Source organism: Fulmarus glacialis, unplaced genomic scaffold (genome assembly GCF_000690835.1).
Source record: "Fulmarus glacialis isolate BGI_N327 unplaced genomic scaffold, ASM69083v1 scaffold36130, whole genome shotgun sequence".
Taxonomy (NCBI): domain Eukaryota; kingdom Metazoa; phylum Chordata; class Aves; order Procellariiformes; family Procellariidae; genus Fulmarus; species Fulmarus glacialis.
Genome location: NW_009187771.1, coordinates 4,922 through 22,420, shown reverse-complemented (window position 1 = coordinate 22,420; position 17,499 = coordinate 4,922). Strand labels below are relative to the sequence as shown.

Here is a 17,499-nt window from a genome sequence, read left to right as displayed (position 1 = left end):
CTAGTTGCAGGGAGGGAGGGAGGGAAAACAGCTGGTATCGTCCTGTCTTTCAGCCTGGGTAAATTACTGGAATATTTTTCCATTTTCATCTATAAGGCTGGCAAATTGACCACTGGAATACATCATTTCACTTGCAGCATTCTAGTTGTTACAAGTTTTTAGACTCTCTATTAAAAGTAATTATAGAGAAACTTTTACATGATTAATCCCCCTTGCCTAGACAGTTAACTCTTATGGATTTAAAAACACACACACAGATGTTTTTCTGTCTCTTTTCTTCCAAACTTTTTTTTGGAAAGAAAAGTTCCACAAGTCACAGCACTGGGGTTACTGCAATAATGTTGCTATGCTGGTTGGAGAAGATAAACCTGGAATAGGAGGTGAACCGTTACCTGGTCAGAAGCTGAAACCTAAATACAGTGTATTTCCTGAAGGGATGGGAAGTGATGCTCCTGCTTGGGTAGCATTTGACAAGCAGGTATGTAGAAATCTGTATCTGCATGTTTTTTATGAATAGCTACAATATGACAAAGAAGGTGAAATTCGGTTAGTCAAATACTTCAGAAGATATTTTTGTACATGCAAAAAACCCTCCTAGATAGACAAAAAGAGTGGTAATATCCATTTTTCCATCATATTGGTATATTGGACAATTAATATGGACACATATCAGCAACATATAAAAATATTCTGTATTGGGGTACATCTCCTACAGGATATAATAAAAATAAGGGAGTGGTTGATATATTTCTTTTTAGTGAAAATGGTGACAATAAAGGAATTATTTGGCAACCTGGTAAGAATGAATGTAAGGTAGGCCCCAGTCCAGGAGAAAATGTGCATGGGCACTCGAGAACCATTAACCGCAGTGGAATGCTATAGGCTTTGAATTCACTTATGCCATCATGCTTGCTCAAAGTCTTGTTGACTTTTGTGTGATCTGTTCATGTGTAATATAGGTAGATTGTGTCCATTATAGACACAGGAACGTAAAATTAATATTTTTTTTATTTTGAAAGAATGTAGTGACACCTTCAAAGTTAAAGAGTTATGAAATAACTGTAATCTGTGATGATATGAATTTTGTAGCACACTGTTATTACTTTCCATGTTTAAATTTACGTTAAATTCTACTTAGTGATGTTTTATTTCTAAAGCAAAAAGCCTAAAATCAGAGAAGAACAATGATCCAGAAAAAGAAATCATTCAGCAGATTGGAGAAATGTTGCGTGACTGAATAATTATGGTATTTAAATATTGGGAAGAATGGGTAATCTCATAATTTTTGCTTTAAAAGAAAAGCCATGCAGGTAATTGCAGTACAATTACGTGTTCGTCTCTTTGGCAGACCAGAACTACTACAAGAAAATGTAAGGCTTGAACCGATACGTATGACTTCGGTTGGCATTACCTCAGAAGTCCTTAGTACTGCTCACATAGTTTTCAGCGATGTGCTCAAGTATGAATTCGTCTAATGTGCCAAAGTGTTAAGGCTTCAGCCAGTCCTGCACTTGCTTTATATGCACCCTTCTTTCAACGAGGAGGTGTGCACTGGCTTCTCAGTTAAGTTAGCAGGACTTGGACCCAAGTTTATGAAATAAAGGTGTTAGGTAGGACGCAGTGGGGACCTGCCACTGAGGATGGCTGGTGAGATGAACTAGCTTGCCTTTCTACATTCCTTCTCTAATCAGTGTATTCCTCCACAGGGCAATACAGGGCAGGAGTTTGCAGGTTCGGAATTGGCCTCTGGAGGGCTTATGTGTTTGTATTAGTTGCAGACAGTTAAAGGGTACTACCCAACTAATTTACTTCCCCAGTTAAGAGCCTAGAATGCAGCTATGTCCTCCAGTGCTGCAGTTTGTAACTCAGCAAAATGGACTATATGAAAAATGGTTTGAGTAGATGTTTATCTTTTCAAATGTAGTCTGCTTTCTTACCATTTTTCTTTGGTTTCTAACTTTCAGCAGTACCACAGTAGTTGGAGGAAGGACAGGCATGAAACTTCATTATTAAGTAGGTTAAGAAATAGTTTTTGCAATTTCATATGCCTAATAGGAAGCAGCTGTAAATTTAATTTCTTCTACGATTAAGTACACACACAAGGCCTCGTGGGCTTGAAACAATGTTTATAATTTGACTACCACAGGTGCCAGGGAAACCTTGTGCCAACTTTACAAAATGCCACGGAGTTTATTCAATGTTTGTTAGTTTTGGTTTTCATAAGTAACATTTAATTTTTTAAAGAGTGGGATGCGAACTTTGCACACAGCAATGTACTACAGATGAGACATGAGTTAGGAAGTGTTACATTTCAAGTATTTTTAAAATTAACTTTGCTTTAAAATAAAAAGTAAGTCATCTTCTTTTCTGTTCCGTCCCCTCCTCACCCTTCCTGAATCATCTGTTTTGATCTGCAAAATTGCAGTTGGCTGCTGCATACATTTCATACACTAGCATGTTGATAAGGGTATAAAGAGAATGAAGTTTAAGTGCAAAAGAACTTGCACAAACTCCTCTAATGGAGTAAACCAGGACATGGGTGTATGCTCAGTGAAAGAAAAAAATACAGTGTATTTAGGACCCGATTGTGCTTGGAGATCTATGCAAACAGACCATTTTGCCTGGCTGATGTCTCACAAGACAACCATTCTCAGAAAAGATCATTGACAAAATTAAGAACAATTAGTAATCAAATAGGGCACTTGTACAACATGTTTGTCAAACGACTATACTCTAGTGGGACTAGGAGAATAGGGTACAGCATCTAAGGAAGTTTCCAGTGGTTGCATGGCTTATCAGCAGCTGGGCAAGGAATGAAATTCAGCTCCTTGTCAGCTGAACTCTGGGATGTTCAGACTGGGATATAGTTGTTCCACCATAGTACCTTTTAAGTCCCCTGGAATATTCAAGACATTTACACAGGGCTCCTGGTCCTTCCAGAATAGTAGCTGGAGGCCAGGAAGGATACCTTGGTCACCAAAAATGGCACTGTACACCAATGTTTAGACAAATGGAAGGAAGAAAAGGTGTTAAAGGATGATAGAGTTGTTTGTGTTGGCTCTGTTGTATGTCAGATGTTTTATCCAGTGTTTTCGTGTTTGATACATGAAATAATAAAAGCCACAGTTAAAAATTACATGTGGGCAGAATGAATTTTTATTTATTTTCAACTATTTCATCTGTAGGTTGTTCAGAAACTTGCATGTTGTACTACTCAAACAAACCATAACTGATAGTGTCTAGATTAGTTTGTGTGAAGATTTAATGCCATCAGGTTTAACAGGTAACAGTTATGTCATTTGATTATAATTTAAATTTTATTTCTCTAATGGTGGCAGGTCACAGTGCAGGAAAATGGATGCCAAAAATGTATCTGTCATATTGTTTGATGCATGCTGAAAATCAGTGGGATCTTAGCCTTTGAAATAGTTTGTGGAAACAGAGTTTTTCTCATCTTGCAGTTACCCTGCCTGAGAGAAGGGAGAGTGGCCTATTGGGAAGTCTGACTAGGACATAGGGTGGCTGTTCTTGTGTGGTCCTGAGCAAGCCGCTAGCTCGCTCTCCCCAGATGTAGAAAAATAAGTTGTGTTTGTCTGTTAGGGTGTTTTAAAATCTCTGTCATTAGTATTCATGGAAGTACTTTGAGGTTTTCAAGGACTAAGCTAAAGGGATACAGACTATTAACTGGTATGTTCTGTGCCATATAGGGATCTTGGCTAGCTCACTAGATTTCAAGCGTTTTCAACCCATAGTCTGCCAGATGCTCATTGATACATGGGGAACAGCTAAGTTGTCTTTTTTCCAGTGCTTCAGTTTGACTAATGAATCAAGAATAAAGGTAATTGAATATATTAAATAGAATAATTGCAAAAAGTGAAGTATGGATTAGCACTGATTTGACCCAAATGTGCAGGATGGAAATGTTGTTTTAATTATTGCCTCCCTGCACATACTTACCACAGCAAGCATCTTGGTAGATAATGCACTACTAAGTAGATACTTCTTGCACATTGCCTTAAAATTGGTCTTGGTGATTAAACACCATAAATGATACCAAGAAGTGCAAAACTGTGTAATGGTTTGCCGCATTTGAGTTGGGATCTCCAGACATAAAGGCCACTGTAGTAAACCACCGAGCCCGTGAAGGTTTTTTTTCTTGCATTATTGCTATTGCAAGAGACCATGAAGATCAGTTGGTATACTCTCTCAGATTTCCCCACTCGCTGAATTGCAGAACCAGGTAAGTTTTGAAATGCCAATATTGCACAGGTCTAAATGACTCCTGAAAAACATCATTTCTCTCTGATAGTCTTCAGTACTGTTCATTAGACAGCTTGCAGGATCTGCTTAAAAAGGACTCTCCTTTCCACTTACCTCAATGGTAAAGCCATTACTATCATAATGCACTTTATTTTCTAGCAATTCATTGAATAGAAATCTAAAATTTGCTTCAGAACCTAGGTAGCTCATTGTGCTATCAAAAGTGCTTTGTTCAGAAGATTTTCCAAGCAGCCTGCTGATAGTTTTATGTTTGATTTATTTCTTTACTTTAGAGTTCCATCTCTGCTTAGATGTTGTGATAATAAAAATGCCAAGCAAAGAATTTTAAATTTATGTGATTTAAGGTGGATTTCTATTCTTACATTTCTGGGAAATAAATCTACCTCCCGAAATCCATACATTTAGTTACTTATAATCTATACAAGTTTATTTTATTGACATGTTTTGCAAAAGCATTGAAGATTTTGCTGCTTTATATTTATTTATTGTTTTTAATAGGTATTGTCTTTTGATGCCTATTTTGAGGAAGAAGTACCTGACAAAAATCAAGGGCTATATAGAATCAGACATTGTAAAATATACTTCTACCTTGAAGATGATACAATTCAAGTGATTGAACCCCAAGTGAAAAATAGTGGCATAATTCAAGGTATCTATTTTTAATAGCACTCTTTTTTTCTGCCCTTTATATCTTTCTTCAGTACGGTCTTGATTCATTCTAATGGATACATAACGTGATTTCTTAAAGTTAAAATGCGTCGTAAGTGAACAGCTATAATTGCTTTTTTCTTGTAACAGATCATAATATAAACTTTTGTATTGTCTTAGTTTCTGAAGATGTAGGTTTTGTAAGGCAGAATCCCCTCCCGCACTCAACGTACCATTTTTTTTTCTAATAGAGCTGTTTGAAATCATACGATCGTGGCTCTGTTGTCAGTGTCGTGTCACTTCTGCAAAACCAATTTGTGTTCTAGATCTCCATTCCTGAGCCTGGTTCCTCCCATTTTGGCACTGACAGTAAGTTCTCTAGCTGCAGCTCTGTAATTGTTCATTAGCTGCTGCAGTATCTCTGCCATTGTTGAAGGAGAGCGCCTTTTGTGCCTCTGGCTGTTGGTTCTTTTATGATTAAAGTGCCCTTGGCACAGTAATTTTTCCTTGATGCCTCTAAGTTAAGAAACTGCCTTGCCTCAATATCACATCACTGCACTTGGGCCAGCCTGAGAACTTTTGGAGGAGGGTTTACTGAGCTGATTTACTGGAGTATTAATGGACTTAGTTTACATTAAGAAAATGTGATCTAGTAGTCAACATCCTGTTGCAGAAGGGGAGCACAGCTGCTGCTTCTTGGTGTTTATGGATCGCTTCCAGAATTAAAAAAGTTTTCAAGGGATACAGTCCAGATAAGCAGGATGTCTTGGGATGAGTATCTTGGGATGACTGCTCCTCCCAATCCCCAAAGATATTTTGTACCTTCTGGTAGCACAGCAATTTTAAAAAATAAGTTAACCATTTAACTACCGTATTCTTTTCCAAGATGAGCAGATGCTATCAATTTCTCTGTCTACAGAGTAGGATAATATTTAAAGGTGTTACGTGCATCATTACTGCTAGACCTAGGATAAAGTTACCTGGGAGTCTTTTCTTAAACCAGTACTTCAAGCCCTGCTCTCCCTGTGTTGAGTGATTCTTCTTGCCAGAAATTGAACTGATTTTGAATTCAGAGGAACCTCATCCTACTCCTACCTGGGCAAGTGCTTTTTCAAGACTTGAAGAAAAGCATGTTGTATCTCTTCTCCTGGGAACTTAAAAGTTACTTACCCCCTCTCTGCACTCATATGTGTGAGGCCGGAGACATCATCGGGTTTAGGTTTTTCTTGACTTGTGTGTCACGGGAGTGGGAGTAGCTGTTTCTGGATTTTGTGGCTTAGAACAAATGACCATCGACAAAAGAAGTACAGTTAACCTGAGAAGCAGAAGTGACATCTTTGAGAGAGAAGGTGGAAGCCAGGTTCATTAAAGCAGGATAAAGCAAATTCAAAGCTGATTCCTGTGAATCTAGCTATAATGAGTCATTTTGATTGTCTTTGTAGTACGGGTTGTGCAGGCTGCCTCTTCAGGCCTGATGTTTCTGGTAGTCTAGTCATGATCCTGTGGTGACAGGAAGACTACAATTTCCCCCTATTTTCATGGTTGTATGTTATGTTAATGGTTGTGGAGTCACCTTTGGTACTGGATCTAAAATTAACTGAATAGTGTTAGAGAGAAACAAGAATTCTCCGTCTTCCGTGCAAGGATGTTTTGAAGGCCTCTACAGCTTTGTACGAGTACTTTATGTGGGATAAATGAGTATACACAACGTATTAAACTGATAGATTAAAAAGAAATGTTCCAGGATCTCGAAAGTGCACTTAATTTATTTGTTGCTGGTACCTAGGCTGGTAAGGAAGCTCTGTATATTGATTGTGTTTAGGAAGGAAGAGACTGAAAGGCCCAAGGACTATTTGGGCTTCACAGTTGATGAGAAGATCTGGGACTTATACCTCATCATAAACATCTACATAAATATTCTTATTATCCTAGAAGTTAATATGATGTAGAGGGAAAAAGGTGGTGGAGATGCCTATCAGAGGATTCTTTACTCACATGCACTTGGGCAGTGACTTCATGCTCCATAACTGAAGAACAACCACAAAGTTGTTATGTTAAAGGCACTAAATATTTGTTGTTGAATATATGCAAAAGCAGTGTTTCTTAAAAAGAAATCCCAAACCATCAGCTGCTAGTCTTATTTCGTTTTCAATTAAAAATTGGCCCATTGCCTCTTTTATTATAATTATATATATCTCTTATGTTTTTCAAATTCCCTGTCCTGACTGGGAATTTGTAAGCCTGAGAACAACAGAAGCATGACTGTCTGCATTGTGAAGCTGGTAAACTGAAGCACAAAAGAATGAAAATCTTGCCCATGATCATGCAGAAAAGGTCATTAACAGGACGAGGAACTGAACTGAACTGAAGATCTTAACCATAATGCTGTCCTCTGCACGTCTGCTGAAATATGACATTTCAGTTAATTAAAAGGCCAGGGTTTTGTAGAGGAGAGTTCAACCGCAGAAGAGCTTGGGTTGTTGAAAGGCAAACTGCGCTGAACAAAAGAGCACAGGTGTGGGGATGTGGGTGAAGAAACAAGTGTGGGAACATCAGGAGCAGGATAGGCTCAGTCTGTGCGAACAGTTGGAGAGCTGCAGATGGCAGGAAAGGGGTTGTGTAAAGGAGGAACAGCAAAAAACCGTAATGGAAAAAGTGGAATTGAACTGTTGAAGGCAGAAGGTGTTGGTGACCTTAACTTGGATGTTTACTCCAGCAGAAAAGATGTAAAATAGATAGCTCAAATGGCTGTTCTCAGGAGTCTTCTTGCAGAGTAGATATAGCAGTGGTGGGGTAGATCAAAGGCAGATGGTAGGGTAGATCAAAGGTAGATCTTCTTAGCTTGGCTGGTTAATGCCTTCAGGCCGCGGCATTATCAGTGTTTGTGCCGTAACCCACAAATGAGAGCTTGATGGCCTGAATGGGTGTCCCTGGGCATGGTGGGATCAGAGAAATATAGTAGTTTCCCACTGTACTCTCCACTGTGGGTAGCACTTGTGGCTTTGAAGAAAAAAAATCAGAGAGGCTTATGGACTGCAGGAGGATTTGGTGAAGGAATAGCTGTCAAAGAAGTTACAAGAATTTCTAACTTCAGTTATGATTTTACAAAACTAAAACAAATTGGCTTCGGGGAAAAAAAAAATCCAGAAAATGTGCTGTTACCGTTGATCAAAATCTCAGAGTGACACAGTAAATGATCTGTGAGAAATGTATTTCAGTGCCTTTAAAAAAGCACGTTATGGAATTGGCTGCTGTACTTGGACATGAATTTGTACAGATAAGGTTGCTACCAAATAACTGAAGTTTAAACTTCATTTAATTTTGGAAACTGCCTTGCTATAGTTTGAACTTTGGAAAATATTAGAAGCATTAGAAGAAATCTATGCAAATAGAGAAATTCAGTGCAAAACACAAAGGAATGCAGAGGCCAACCTGAACTTGAGAAACCAGAATCAAAGCAAAAAATACCAGGACAATCAGAGTGCACAAAAACTAGCTGAAGATAAGGGAGTACAGACTGAAGAGAAGGACAGTAAACTTGACCGCATAACAAACTCCACTGTGTTCTTCCAGAGCCAGAGTGCTAATTCTTCCCATATAAAAAGAAATTCTCCCATAGAGAGCCAGGCTAGATATGGCAGTGCAAGTGTTTTGTAGATCTAATTCCCAGTTAACAGGACTGTGGCTGGCTGATACCACCTTATCAAAAGGTCATTTATGTCCCATGGGGTTGACTGTAGCTTCCAGTGCAATCCAGGCCCTGCAAGCCAGAGCAGAGTGGAGCAGCTGGCTGGTTTCCCCAAGGTCAGCCAGCTGAAAAAGAGAGGGGAGCTGCCTGCTGGCTGGGTTCCCAAGGCCGGCTGGCTGAAAAGTACAAGCCGGAAAGTGAAGTTGCAGTAGCTCCTCCAATATAACCGATTATCTAAGAGTTTAAGACCTCCCCTGAGGCCTTGAAATAATTGTGATTTTGCCATACTTAATGGTGGCCAAATCATGACCTTGCTATGTTCTGAGACGGGTGACAAAGTGAATGTAAGAAGTCTCCTTGTTTATTGGGGTGAACTCTTTTATGTTGCAGGAATAGTAGTGGTTGCTTCTCCTCCTTTCTGTGCAAGCAGTCAAAGAGTGTACAAACTCCAGGTGTTACCCATTCCTCTCCTCTCTCTAATGCACTCTTGAGTAGTGCAGAGGGAGACAGAAAGCTGTGCTGAGGAAATTCTTGATACCACTTTATTTCTTCTGCAGAGCAGTGTAGCAGCAGAGACCAAATAATTTGCTGCCCAGCTTCATGAGCTGCCCCATAGTTAAAAGGCCTTCGCTACTATTAAGGTCTCCTTAAGCTGCTGCTGTAGTTGCCAAATAATTGGAAGCCCTGAGAGAAAAGAAGATATGCTTCAAATTACAGTATGGGAACTCAATGCCACCACCATTGTCAGAGAAAAGCAGTACCCCAACTCCCTTTACAAAAGCACAGTAGAGGAGAGCTACTGACCAGATGCAAATATTTAAAGTAATGCTTGGTGGTGCAGTAGGATAGCCAGCTCAATAAACTGACAAAAGAAACATCAAGAATAGCCATGCATCCTGAGCAACTTGAGTGTTGCGCATGCCCAGATCCTCCTTTAACAGCTTGTAGCAAATTTCTAGGAGTAGAAATGTAATTATTTTCCAGAAGGAAGGACAATTTAAAAGATGCTGAGACCTAACCTCAGCTGATCAGGTTTTATTAAATTTCAAATTCAACAATATAAAATGTATCTTCTACATGTGGAGATCAGGCACAGTGATACCTAATAAAAGCAAAGGATTGCTACAGATACTATCTTTACAAGACATTTTCCATTAGGAAAGAAATTCTTATCCCTCAGAACAAAATGGACATGTGTATTATACTTTGAAAAGTGGTATGAAAAACTAGCTGAAGGCTTATTCACCAATTCTGAGGTGAATATATCCGCAGAAAACACGTTATATTAGAAAATTGTCAACCATTATATTTTCACTAAAGTGATGATTCAACAGGATTTGCATTTTTGCAGAGGACTCTTCTGATAGCACATTATCTGTTGATTTTTGTAGGAGCGACCCAAGGATTAGCCAAAATCAGGTAACATATTTTAAAGCATGTGGTTTTGTTAATGGTAATGCAAGGTGGTTTTGCATCATGTTAAAATGTGCTAATTACCATGTTTTCTAACTAATATTTCCATGAGGTTGCATCTTAAATACACGTATAAGTATGTTTAAGCAGATAGAGGTTCAAATTTATTTTACAGTCAAAGGTCAGTAACCAGAATGTTGGATTTGGTACATGTTAAACATCAGGATGCTGAACGGATCTTAAATAATTATTTTAACGGGAATGTAAAGTAAAGCTGCTTTGTTGCTTTATTCCTCTGAAAAATTAAGGGTATGTTTTCATTGTAGGAGTTAGCATTTAACAAACAACTCTGATAATGTAGTAGTGGCAGGTATTTCATACAGATTAGTCCTTAGGGAAATAAAGCGAACAGTAAAGAATTTCCATGGACTAACTCAGAAATATGGCCCTCCAAACACCAAACAAAACCACACACGATATCTTTCTCCCTCCTCCTCTGCCTCTCTTCATCCCCTCTCTCCCCAGGCCCTCCTCCACCCCCACCTACCCCCAAAACAAAATAGCAGTGCTGGATTTTGTATCTTTTAATTTATGCCCATTGCCTCATGTCCTGCCAGTGGGCACCACGGAGAAGAACCTGGCTCAGTCTTCTTCATTCCCTCCCGTCAGGTATTTATAAACATTGATACAATCCCCCCCCGAGCCTTCTCTGCTCCAGGCTGAACAGACCAGCTCCCTCAACATTTCCGTATGAGAGATGGTCTCTTAATCATCATCAGTGAGTACTTTTGAAGCATTACCCAATTCATCAATGTATTTGTGAGTTTTCAGCTGATAGACCAATAGTAGATCCCTTCTCTTTTAATGTGGTAAATGTAAACAAATACAATGCTCCCAGAATAACAGTCCTTTCATTTCAAGACTATCAAGAAGAAAACTTAAGTGGGTACTTACTTTAACAAAGTTAAAATGCCTCTCTTTTTTTTCCTCTGTTCTTTTTATTTTCCCTTTCTTTTTCTTTTGGATAGTGTTCCTCTTAGATTATGGGTTATAATAAGTTCCTGGCTCTGTATTTCTAAGATGGATCAATATTTATATTTCTCTACTGCAGCCCAGCAATCAGCCCAACTCATCTCAGTTGTCTCTACTTTCAGTTTGCTTCTTTAGGAAGCTCGGTTGAATGCACCTGTTTCCATGCTTGATAGATCACACTTTTTCCCTTGGTAGGGTGTTTTTTTTTTCTCTAACCTTAGCTGTACGTGGCTCTCCTCGCCCTGCAGAGCGTAGACAAATCTAGTCCCTCCTATACACCCCTGGCACATGTTTTGGGGTTTTTTTCACAGCTTTTTGTGTGGTGGGTTTTTTTTAAAGAAAAATTAATTATACTAATGAGTACTAGAGACTGCTTTGCTTCTCAGAAAAAGACATCTCTTTTCTTAATGAGAGCAGTGTCTTTGCTATTCTTGTTGAAAAAATACTAACCTGTTACGTTTGCAGCAACACATGGGGATTCATTCCAGTGGTTTCCTGCTTGCTCCAGAAGGTGGTAATTTTCTGTATTAACTTAAGTAAAGTACTAGAACTTGAGGTTCTAGAAGATGATCAGCGTAAAGTATTGTTGTTAATAAAAAGGATCCTCTTACCTAATAGTTCTTTTGCTAAATGAAGGATAATTTTGTTTGTCCCATATGGCTTCATCTGTTTTGGTCATATCAGCATAGAAAATTAGCAAGTCTGTGAAGTGATCCTTAGAGTGAAGGATATTCACTCTACGAATTTATTCTAATTCTTTTACAGGAACTATTGTTCGACGGCATCGGATTCCACTTCCAGCTCCTCATGAAGATCAGTTCTATACTGTAGATCATTTCAATATCAACATAGAAGTAATCCTTTATGCCCGAAGATACAAGATTATAGATTGTGACCAATTTACAAAAAATTTCCTGAGGAAAATGGGAGTTAGATTAAATCCTCCCGCAGGTCGTCCAGATGACCCGTACACCAAAGAGCGACAAAAGGTCAGATGAGGCAGTAATAGTGAAAACTTGATTTTAATAAAAGTGCCATTGCTATTAGTAATATGCATTGTATGAAATATTTCTCTAATAGCAAATAGAAGGTATGTAGAGGTAGCTATTTCAACATAACGAATCACAACAGAAAACTTGCTTTTCAAAATTTTGTTATATGGCTCATTGTACTAACATAGTGAAGTCCCAAATATAACTGATTTTCTCCTGATGTGTTCACACACCTTTTGAAACAGAACAAAATTATTTGGTAAAAATAAAATAAACCTTTCTGCATTAAGCTGGAAAGAAAAAAAATGGACCTATTATATGTTCTACTTATGACTTTGCTTGAGCTAATGTAATGGTAATAAACACTTCTAAAGTGTTTAAAGGAAGATCTAACTGGAATTATGGTTCAAGCACATCCATGGCTTCCTGCAGACTCTCTTACTTGGTCTATTCATATGTCATCCTTCATCTCTACCCCACATGTTTAACAGCTCTTTGCATGTGTAAAGCAAATTCTGCTGCCACAAAGAACCCAACACTCTGCAGTTTTAAGACTTGTGAGATTTTATTTGAACACAGTTGCCTCTTTTGTGAGTATATGGGAACACATACACACCTCCTCCAAAAATCTCACTTGCAGCTCCTAGATGCTACATGGATTCCACTCTGCAGGATTTGAGGTCTTTTCTCTGGGAATAGTGGTGGGAGTGATGTTTTCTGTATTGATTAATATGAGTGCAGATGGCACTATATTTTTCTCTTGACCTGACTCTGTTAGGACTGTTGGCCCACAATATGCCATCTGTTGTGATAGGTTCAGCCTAGTACTCTGAAAGCAACAAATACTGCATGTGTCTGTTGCATTCAACTTAGTCCTCCTATAGAGAAAACTGCTGCAGCTCTCAACAGCAAAAATGGAAGGTAATTGTGACTGAGATGAGTAGGACCATTTGCATGTCTTTGAGGCACTCTCAGGCCAACATGTTGCTTTCACTTCATTCATCCTTTCAGGCTCTTTGCAGTCCCCCACTGAAAAGTAGCATTTGTAATACGTCTTCTCGTTCTGCATAGTGGCGACTCAGGCTGACCATGGGTTGTTTTTCCCTTACTCAGGCTTTGTAGGTAACAAGTGTGTTACCTACATCCTGAGTTGTCTTGATATTGGCAGACTGTGTCAACATTATACATGGTACTGTATAACCTGCTTAGATTTTTTTTTTTTTTTTGTAAAAACAACAAGGAAAACATTCAAGTATTGTGCATATGTGTGCCTAAAGAGAATGGAGAGGGGAAAAAGAGGTTTGAGAAATAAGAGCATCAGAAAACCAAAAATTACTGAAATCTATGTCTTAATATTCTCAGTTGTTGAGAAATTACAGAAAAGTAATCTAGGAAGTTCTGGCTGCTTTATGCTCTCACTTTCCTGTGACTAATTTGTGGAAGGTAATTTGTTTTATTTATTAAGGGTGGATTGCTCTGGACTGCTTTGATCAAAATTAAATCGGTTTGCACTAGACTCCTAATAGTGCAGATGGCCAGAAAATGAAGGTATGAAGGAAAGGAAGGAATACGATGAGACAGAAAATGAGACCAATGAAAAATGTAGCAAGACCCTTAGATTTATATTTCTGTATTGTTGGAGATGTTATCCCATGGATGGTGATGTTATCTGGCTCTGTGGCTATATTTGGTTGCTCACTGCATCTTCAAGGTCAGGAAGGAGGAAAGATAGTACTGGGATGGTAAATATCACGCATATGAGCATGATGATGCCTGAAATTGAAAGAGTGCTGCAGATCAGCAAGGACATTGGCAGGCAAAACTTGGTTCTGCTCTCCTTATTTTAAGATTTGATGCTCTGAGAGAATGGGCCTTTTCCCTTTAAGGCCAGAACATGTATCAATGGATAAATAGAAATTTATCCATAGTCAACAGTTCTTTCTGTTCAGACCGCTCAGCTTATATTGTGTCATTGCTGTCTGTCACCGTTTTCCTTTGGAAGCACTTGTGTATAATTTTGTAGATTAAAAGGACTGTCTTGCTCCTTTAACCCACTTTGGGCATGACCGATTTTGACTTAGGAAAAACACCTTGTTCAGAACAACTTTTATATATGTGACTGTAACTAACAGTTTGTGAATCCTTAAACTGAATCATCATCATGGGATCTGATTTAATGCAGTGCTACTGGTTTTGCGGCAACCATGACTGTAGATAGCATCTTGTCATAGATCACATCAGCTGGAATATATTTTTAGTTGGAGATTTGCTATTCCTTTTGAGACCTATGGGTGTATATTGAGAGGAGAACATACATACCCAGTATCTGCCAACTGTATGACATGAATCAAAAGTTAATTAACTATGTTTTAAAGCCAAAAGAAAGAAAAGCCAAAGGGAAAAGAAAGAATTAATTCTTTATACCACATCATCTATAAAAATAATTCTCAAGGAAGTAAATCAGGAAGGGTGATGCTATTTGGAGTTGTAGTCATCTGATTGCCATGGGCAATTTGTTGAAAATGTGAGCTGTACTATAAATAATTTAACAATTTTCTGATCTGAATGACCTTATTCCAAGAAAAACAAGGATCAAAACCAATCCAAAATTGTTTTCATATATTTTCTGTGGGCACAGCAACCCTGTAAATAGTTCTTTGGTAATGGCAATGCATGGTGTTATTTGAAAATCCAAAAAGCATGTTCTAAGATTAGATTGTACCCTGCAGTTCGGTATCCTGTTTTTAAAGGCAAATAATTAAAAAGGTGTGTCTCTTAATTTCTCCTTTATCTGCAGATTCTGGATAGTATGAAGCCATTGCGCCCTTATGAGCACATTGACACTTTGAAACAATTTCTGGAGCATAATGGACATGTTTTACGTTTTTTCTGTGTGTGGGATGACCCAGAATCCATGTTTCATGACCCACGGGAACTTGTTCTGCACTATTATTTGTCTGATGATACTATTGATATAAAAGAAATTATACCAGTAAACTCAGGCCGGGATGCAGTTCCACTTTTCCTTAGAAGAGATAAGCTTCCAAAGGTGAGGAATGAAAATTTCAGCTTATTTTGAATTCTTCTGCTAATTAAGAAATATTAAATGCCTTGTTTGAAAATCCTGTTTTAGGATTGTAATGATATTTAAAAAGTGTTATCAGAGTATTAATCATAATTGCATGATTTTGCACACATATTCATATAATAATAAGTGATAGAAAAAAATAAGTTTATGCTTGTCATGCTTTCAGTAACAGGAGAGAGAATTTAGGCAGAAAGATATCCTATGATTTCCTTTCTTCCATATTAGTGTATTAAGGTAAATGTATTGATAAAGCTGTGCAATAATGGAAGTCCAGAAAATTAACTAATATTGATAGATAAACTAATGTAAAACTGAGGTGAATTCAGATTTGTTCCATCTAATTTATATTTGGAACCTTTGGAAAAGTCCAGGTTTAGTATTCCATAACATGACTTCTTTGTAGCAGATCTAGAGTGATTTCTTAAAATTGAGTTCCTAGATTTGGGACCTTATGCAAAGCTATTAAAATCAATAGGAGTCCATGAATAAGCTTTGTCAGGCATTAATCAGGTGCTTATTTGAGAAGACTCCTCTCAGAGAAATCTTCAAGGAGTTTGAGTCCTCTGTAACCTATTATGATTATAAAATTAACAAGCTGGATACACTTCTGTATTGCTCCAGACAGATCCTGATGATAGAATAATGTCAACCCACAGAGTAAAACACTGCGGGACTTTTTCCCTCCTTTCCTTCTAATACTGGTAATCTATTTGTGATGCCATACATGTACGTGAGATTTTATAATAAAAACCTAACAGCAAAATATTGCGTTTTTCTCACCTTGTGCATCCTATGTTCTGAGATGCCGATTTAGCAGTGGCTCTATGCTGACAGACCCCTTCTACCATTGAAGTGCATGTTGCAATTTTAAGGGCTGCCTTCTTCCTCTGAATTCAGTGGAAATTTTGAGAAGGACAGCAGAGGAGATCAGTCAAAAGTTGGGGTGTCAGGGAAAGTGGTATGACAAAATAACCCACTCGGTTACCCTGCCTCAGCAGTTTGTTCATAATTTAAGAAAATGTAATGTGTTGGCTTATTAAGATTGATATTACTGGGATAAATTACTATTGTAATTTTGAAACTTGCAATAGAAACAAAAATACTAACATTTTTGCCAGTAGAATCATGCTGACTTGAATCCCCTCTATTTGTGCAGTGCTTAGCATGGTAGGACCAACCCTGAGAGGTTCTTTTGCATGTTTTTGTAATTATTACCAATCAAAATAATAGCCTTTAGAGCAGATGCTGACAAGAATGTGCTACTTTGGGTGTGCTAACCTTTGCTTTCTGTTTGCTTCCAAGGAAAAGGAGATCTTACTCTTGGATACACAGTAAGATTCTGAATGCTTCCTCTGGCATACATACTGCCTTTTGATGTATACACTGGCTTTTAGGTTCGGTGGTGTAATCTTACCTTAGAATTTACTAAAAATTCTCCCAAGAAAATACTACAATAGCAGTCAGTCTGTAAAAAACCTGCTAGTTCTAAGGTAACTGAGTTCTCTTTCTTCACTGTTAATTGTATTTCCGAAGAGTTGATCTCTTTTCTTGCAGTATGCTCCCACCGGGCTGTATCAGCCGGGCACAATCACCAGTCGCACTGTTCTCAATGTGTTTGGAAAGTCAGTAGGAAACAGAGGCCGTTACATTCTGGACAATCGTAAGGTCAGATATTATTGAATGCCTCCAGCTGTTGAAAGTCTTTATAGTAGTTTTTGTAATTTCTGTGGTTGTTGTCCTCTACAACAAAGAGAGTTATTTATAAAATCGTGTTGCTACTGGAGAATAGCTCAAATGAAAACTACTGAGATTTATTGTATGTAAATTCCATGTTTGTGAAAGTGAGGTAGCTTAGCATGGGTTGAAAAGAGACTTGCAAATGGACTATGAAGGTTATATTTTAAATCACACGCACTAAATGACCTAGATTTTAAGAAAGGTTGTGAGATTCTGAGATTTATAGAGCTGCTGTTCCCTCTTTTATTAGACAGGAGCAGTGCATCAGGAATTTTACAGAGACAGTGACCTGAAAATAGGGGCAGTAATTAATGTTTGGGGAAGGAAGATAATACTATGTGATTGTGATGAATTCACTAAAGAATATTACAGGACAAAGTACGGAATCAGTAAGTAGTGATAATTATGCTTTCCTTATGAGCATTTTTATACTTCTGAGTTTGACAGGGCTGTCTTCGAATTTTATTACTGACAAAACATGTTCGTTAAAACCTTTAGCAATAACAATCTGTTGTAGGCTGTTAAACAGCAAAGCAGTAATTTTGCAGGTGATCCTTTCTTATATGTTACTCTATTGAAAACTAACACATAATGTGCATGTTCTGTTCCTAACTGCCTCT

General features: G+C 38.0%; 1 protein-coding gene across 1 annotated transcript; it reads left to right on the top strand.

Annotated features, from left to right (window-relative positions):
• Positions 1-299: 299 nt before the first annotated feature.
• Positions 300-17,268, top strand: LOC104071476 (EF-hand domain-containing family member C2; the record flags this gene model as incomplete). Its single annotated transcript, XM_009576263.1, has 6 exons — positions 300-478; positions 4,780-4,930; positions 11,828-12,051; positions 14,852-15,103; positions 16,697-16,807; positions 17,130-17,268. Coding segments are annotated over exons 1-6 (1,009 nt in total), but the record flags the coding sequence as incomplete, so codon positions are not given.
• Positions 17,269-17,499: the final 231 nt, after the last annotated feature.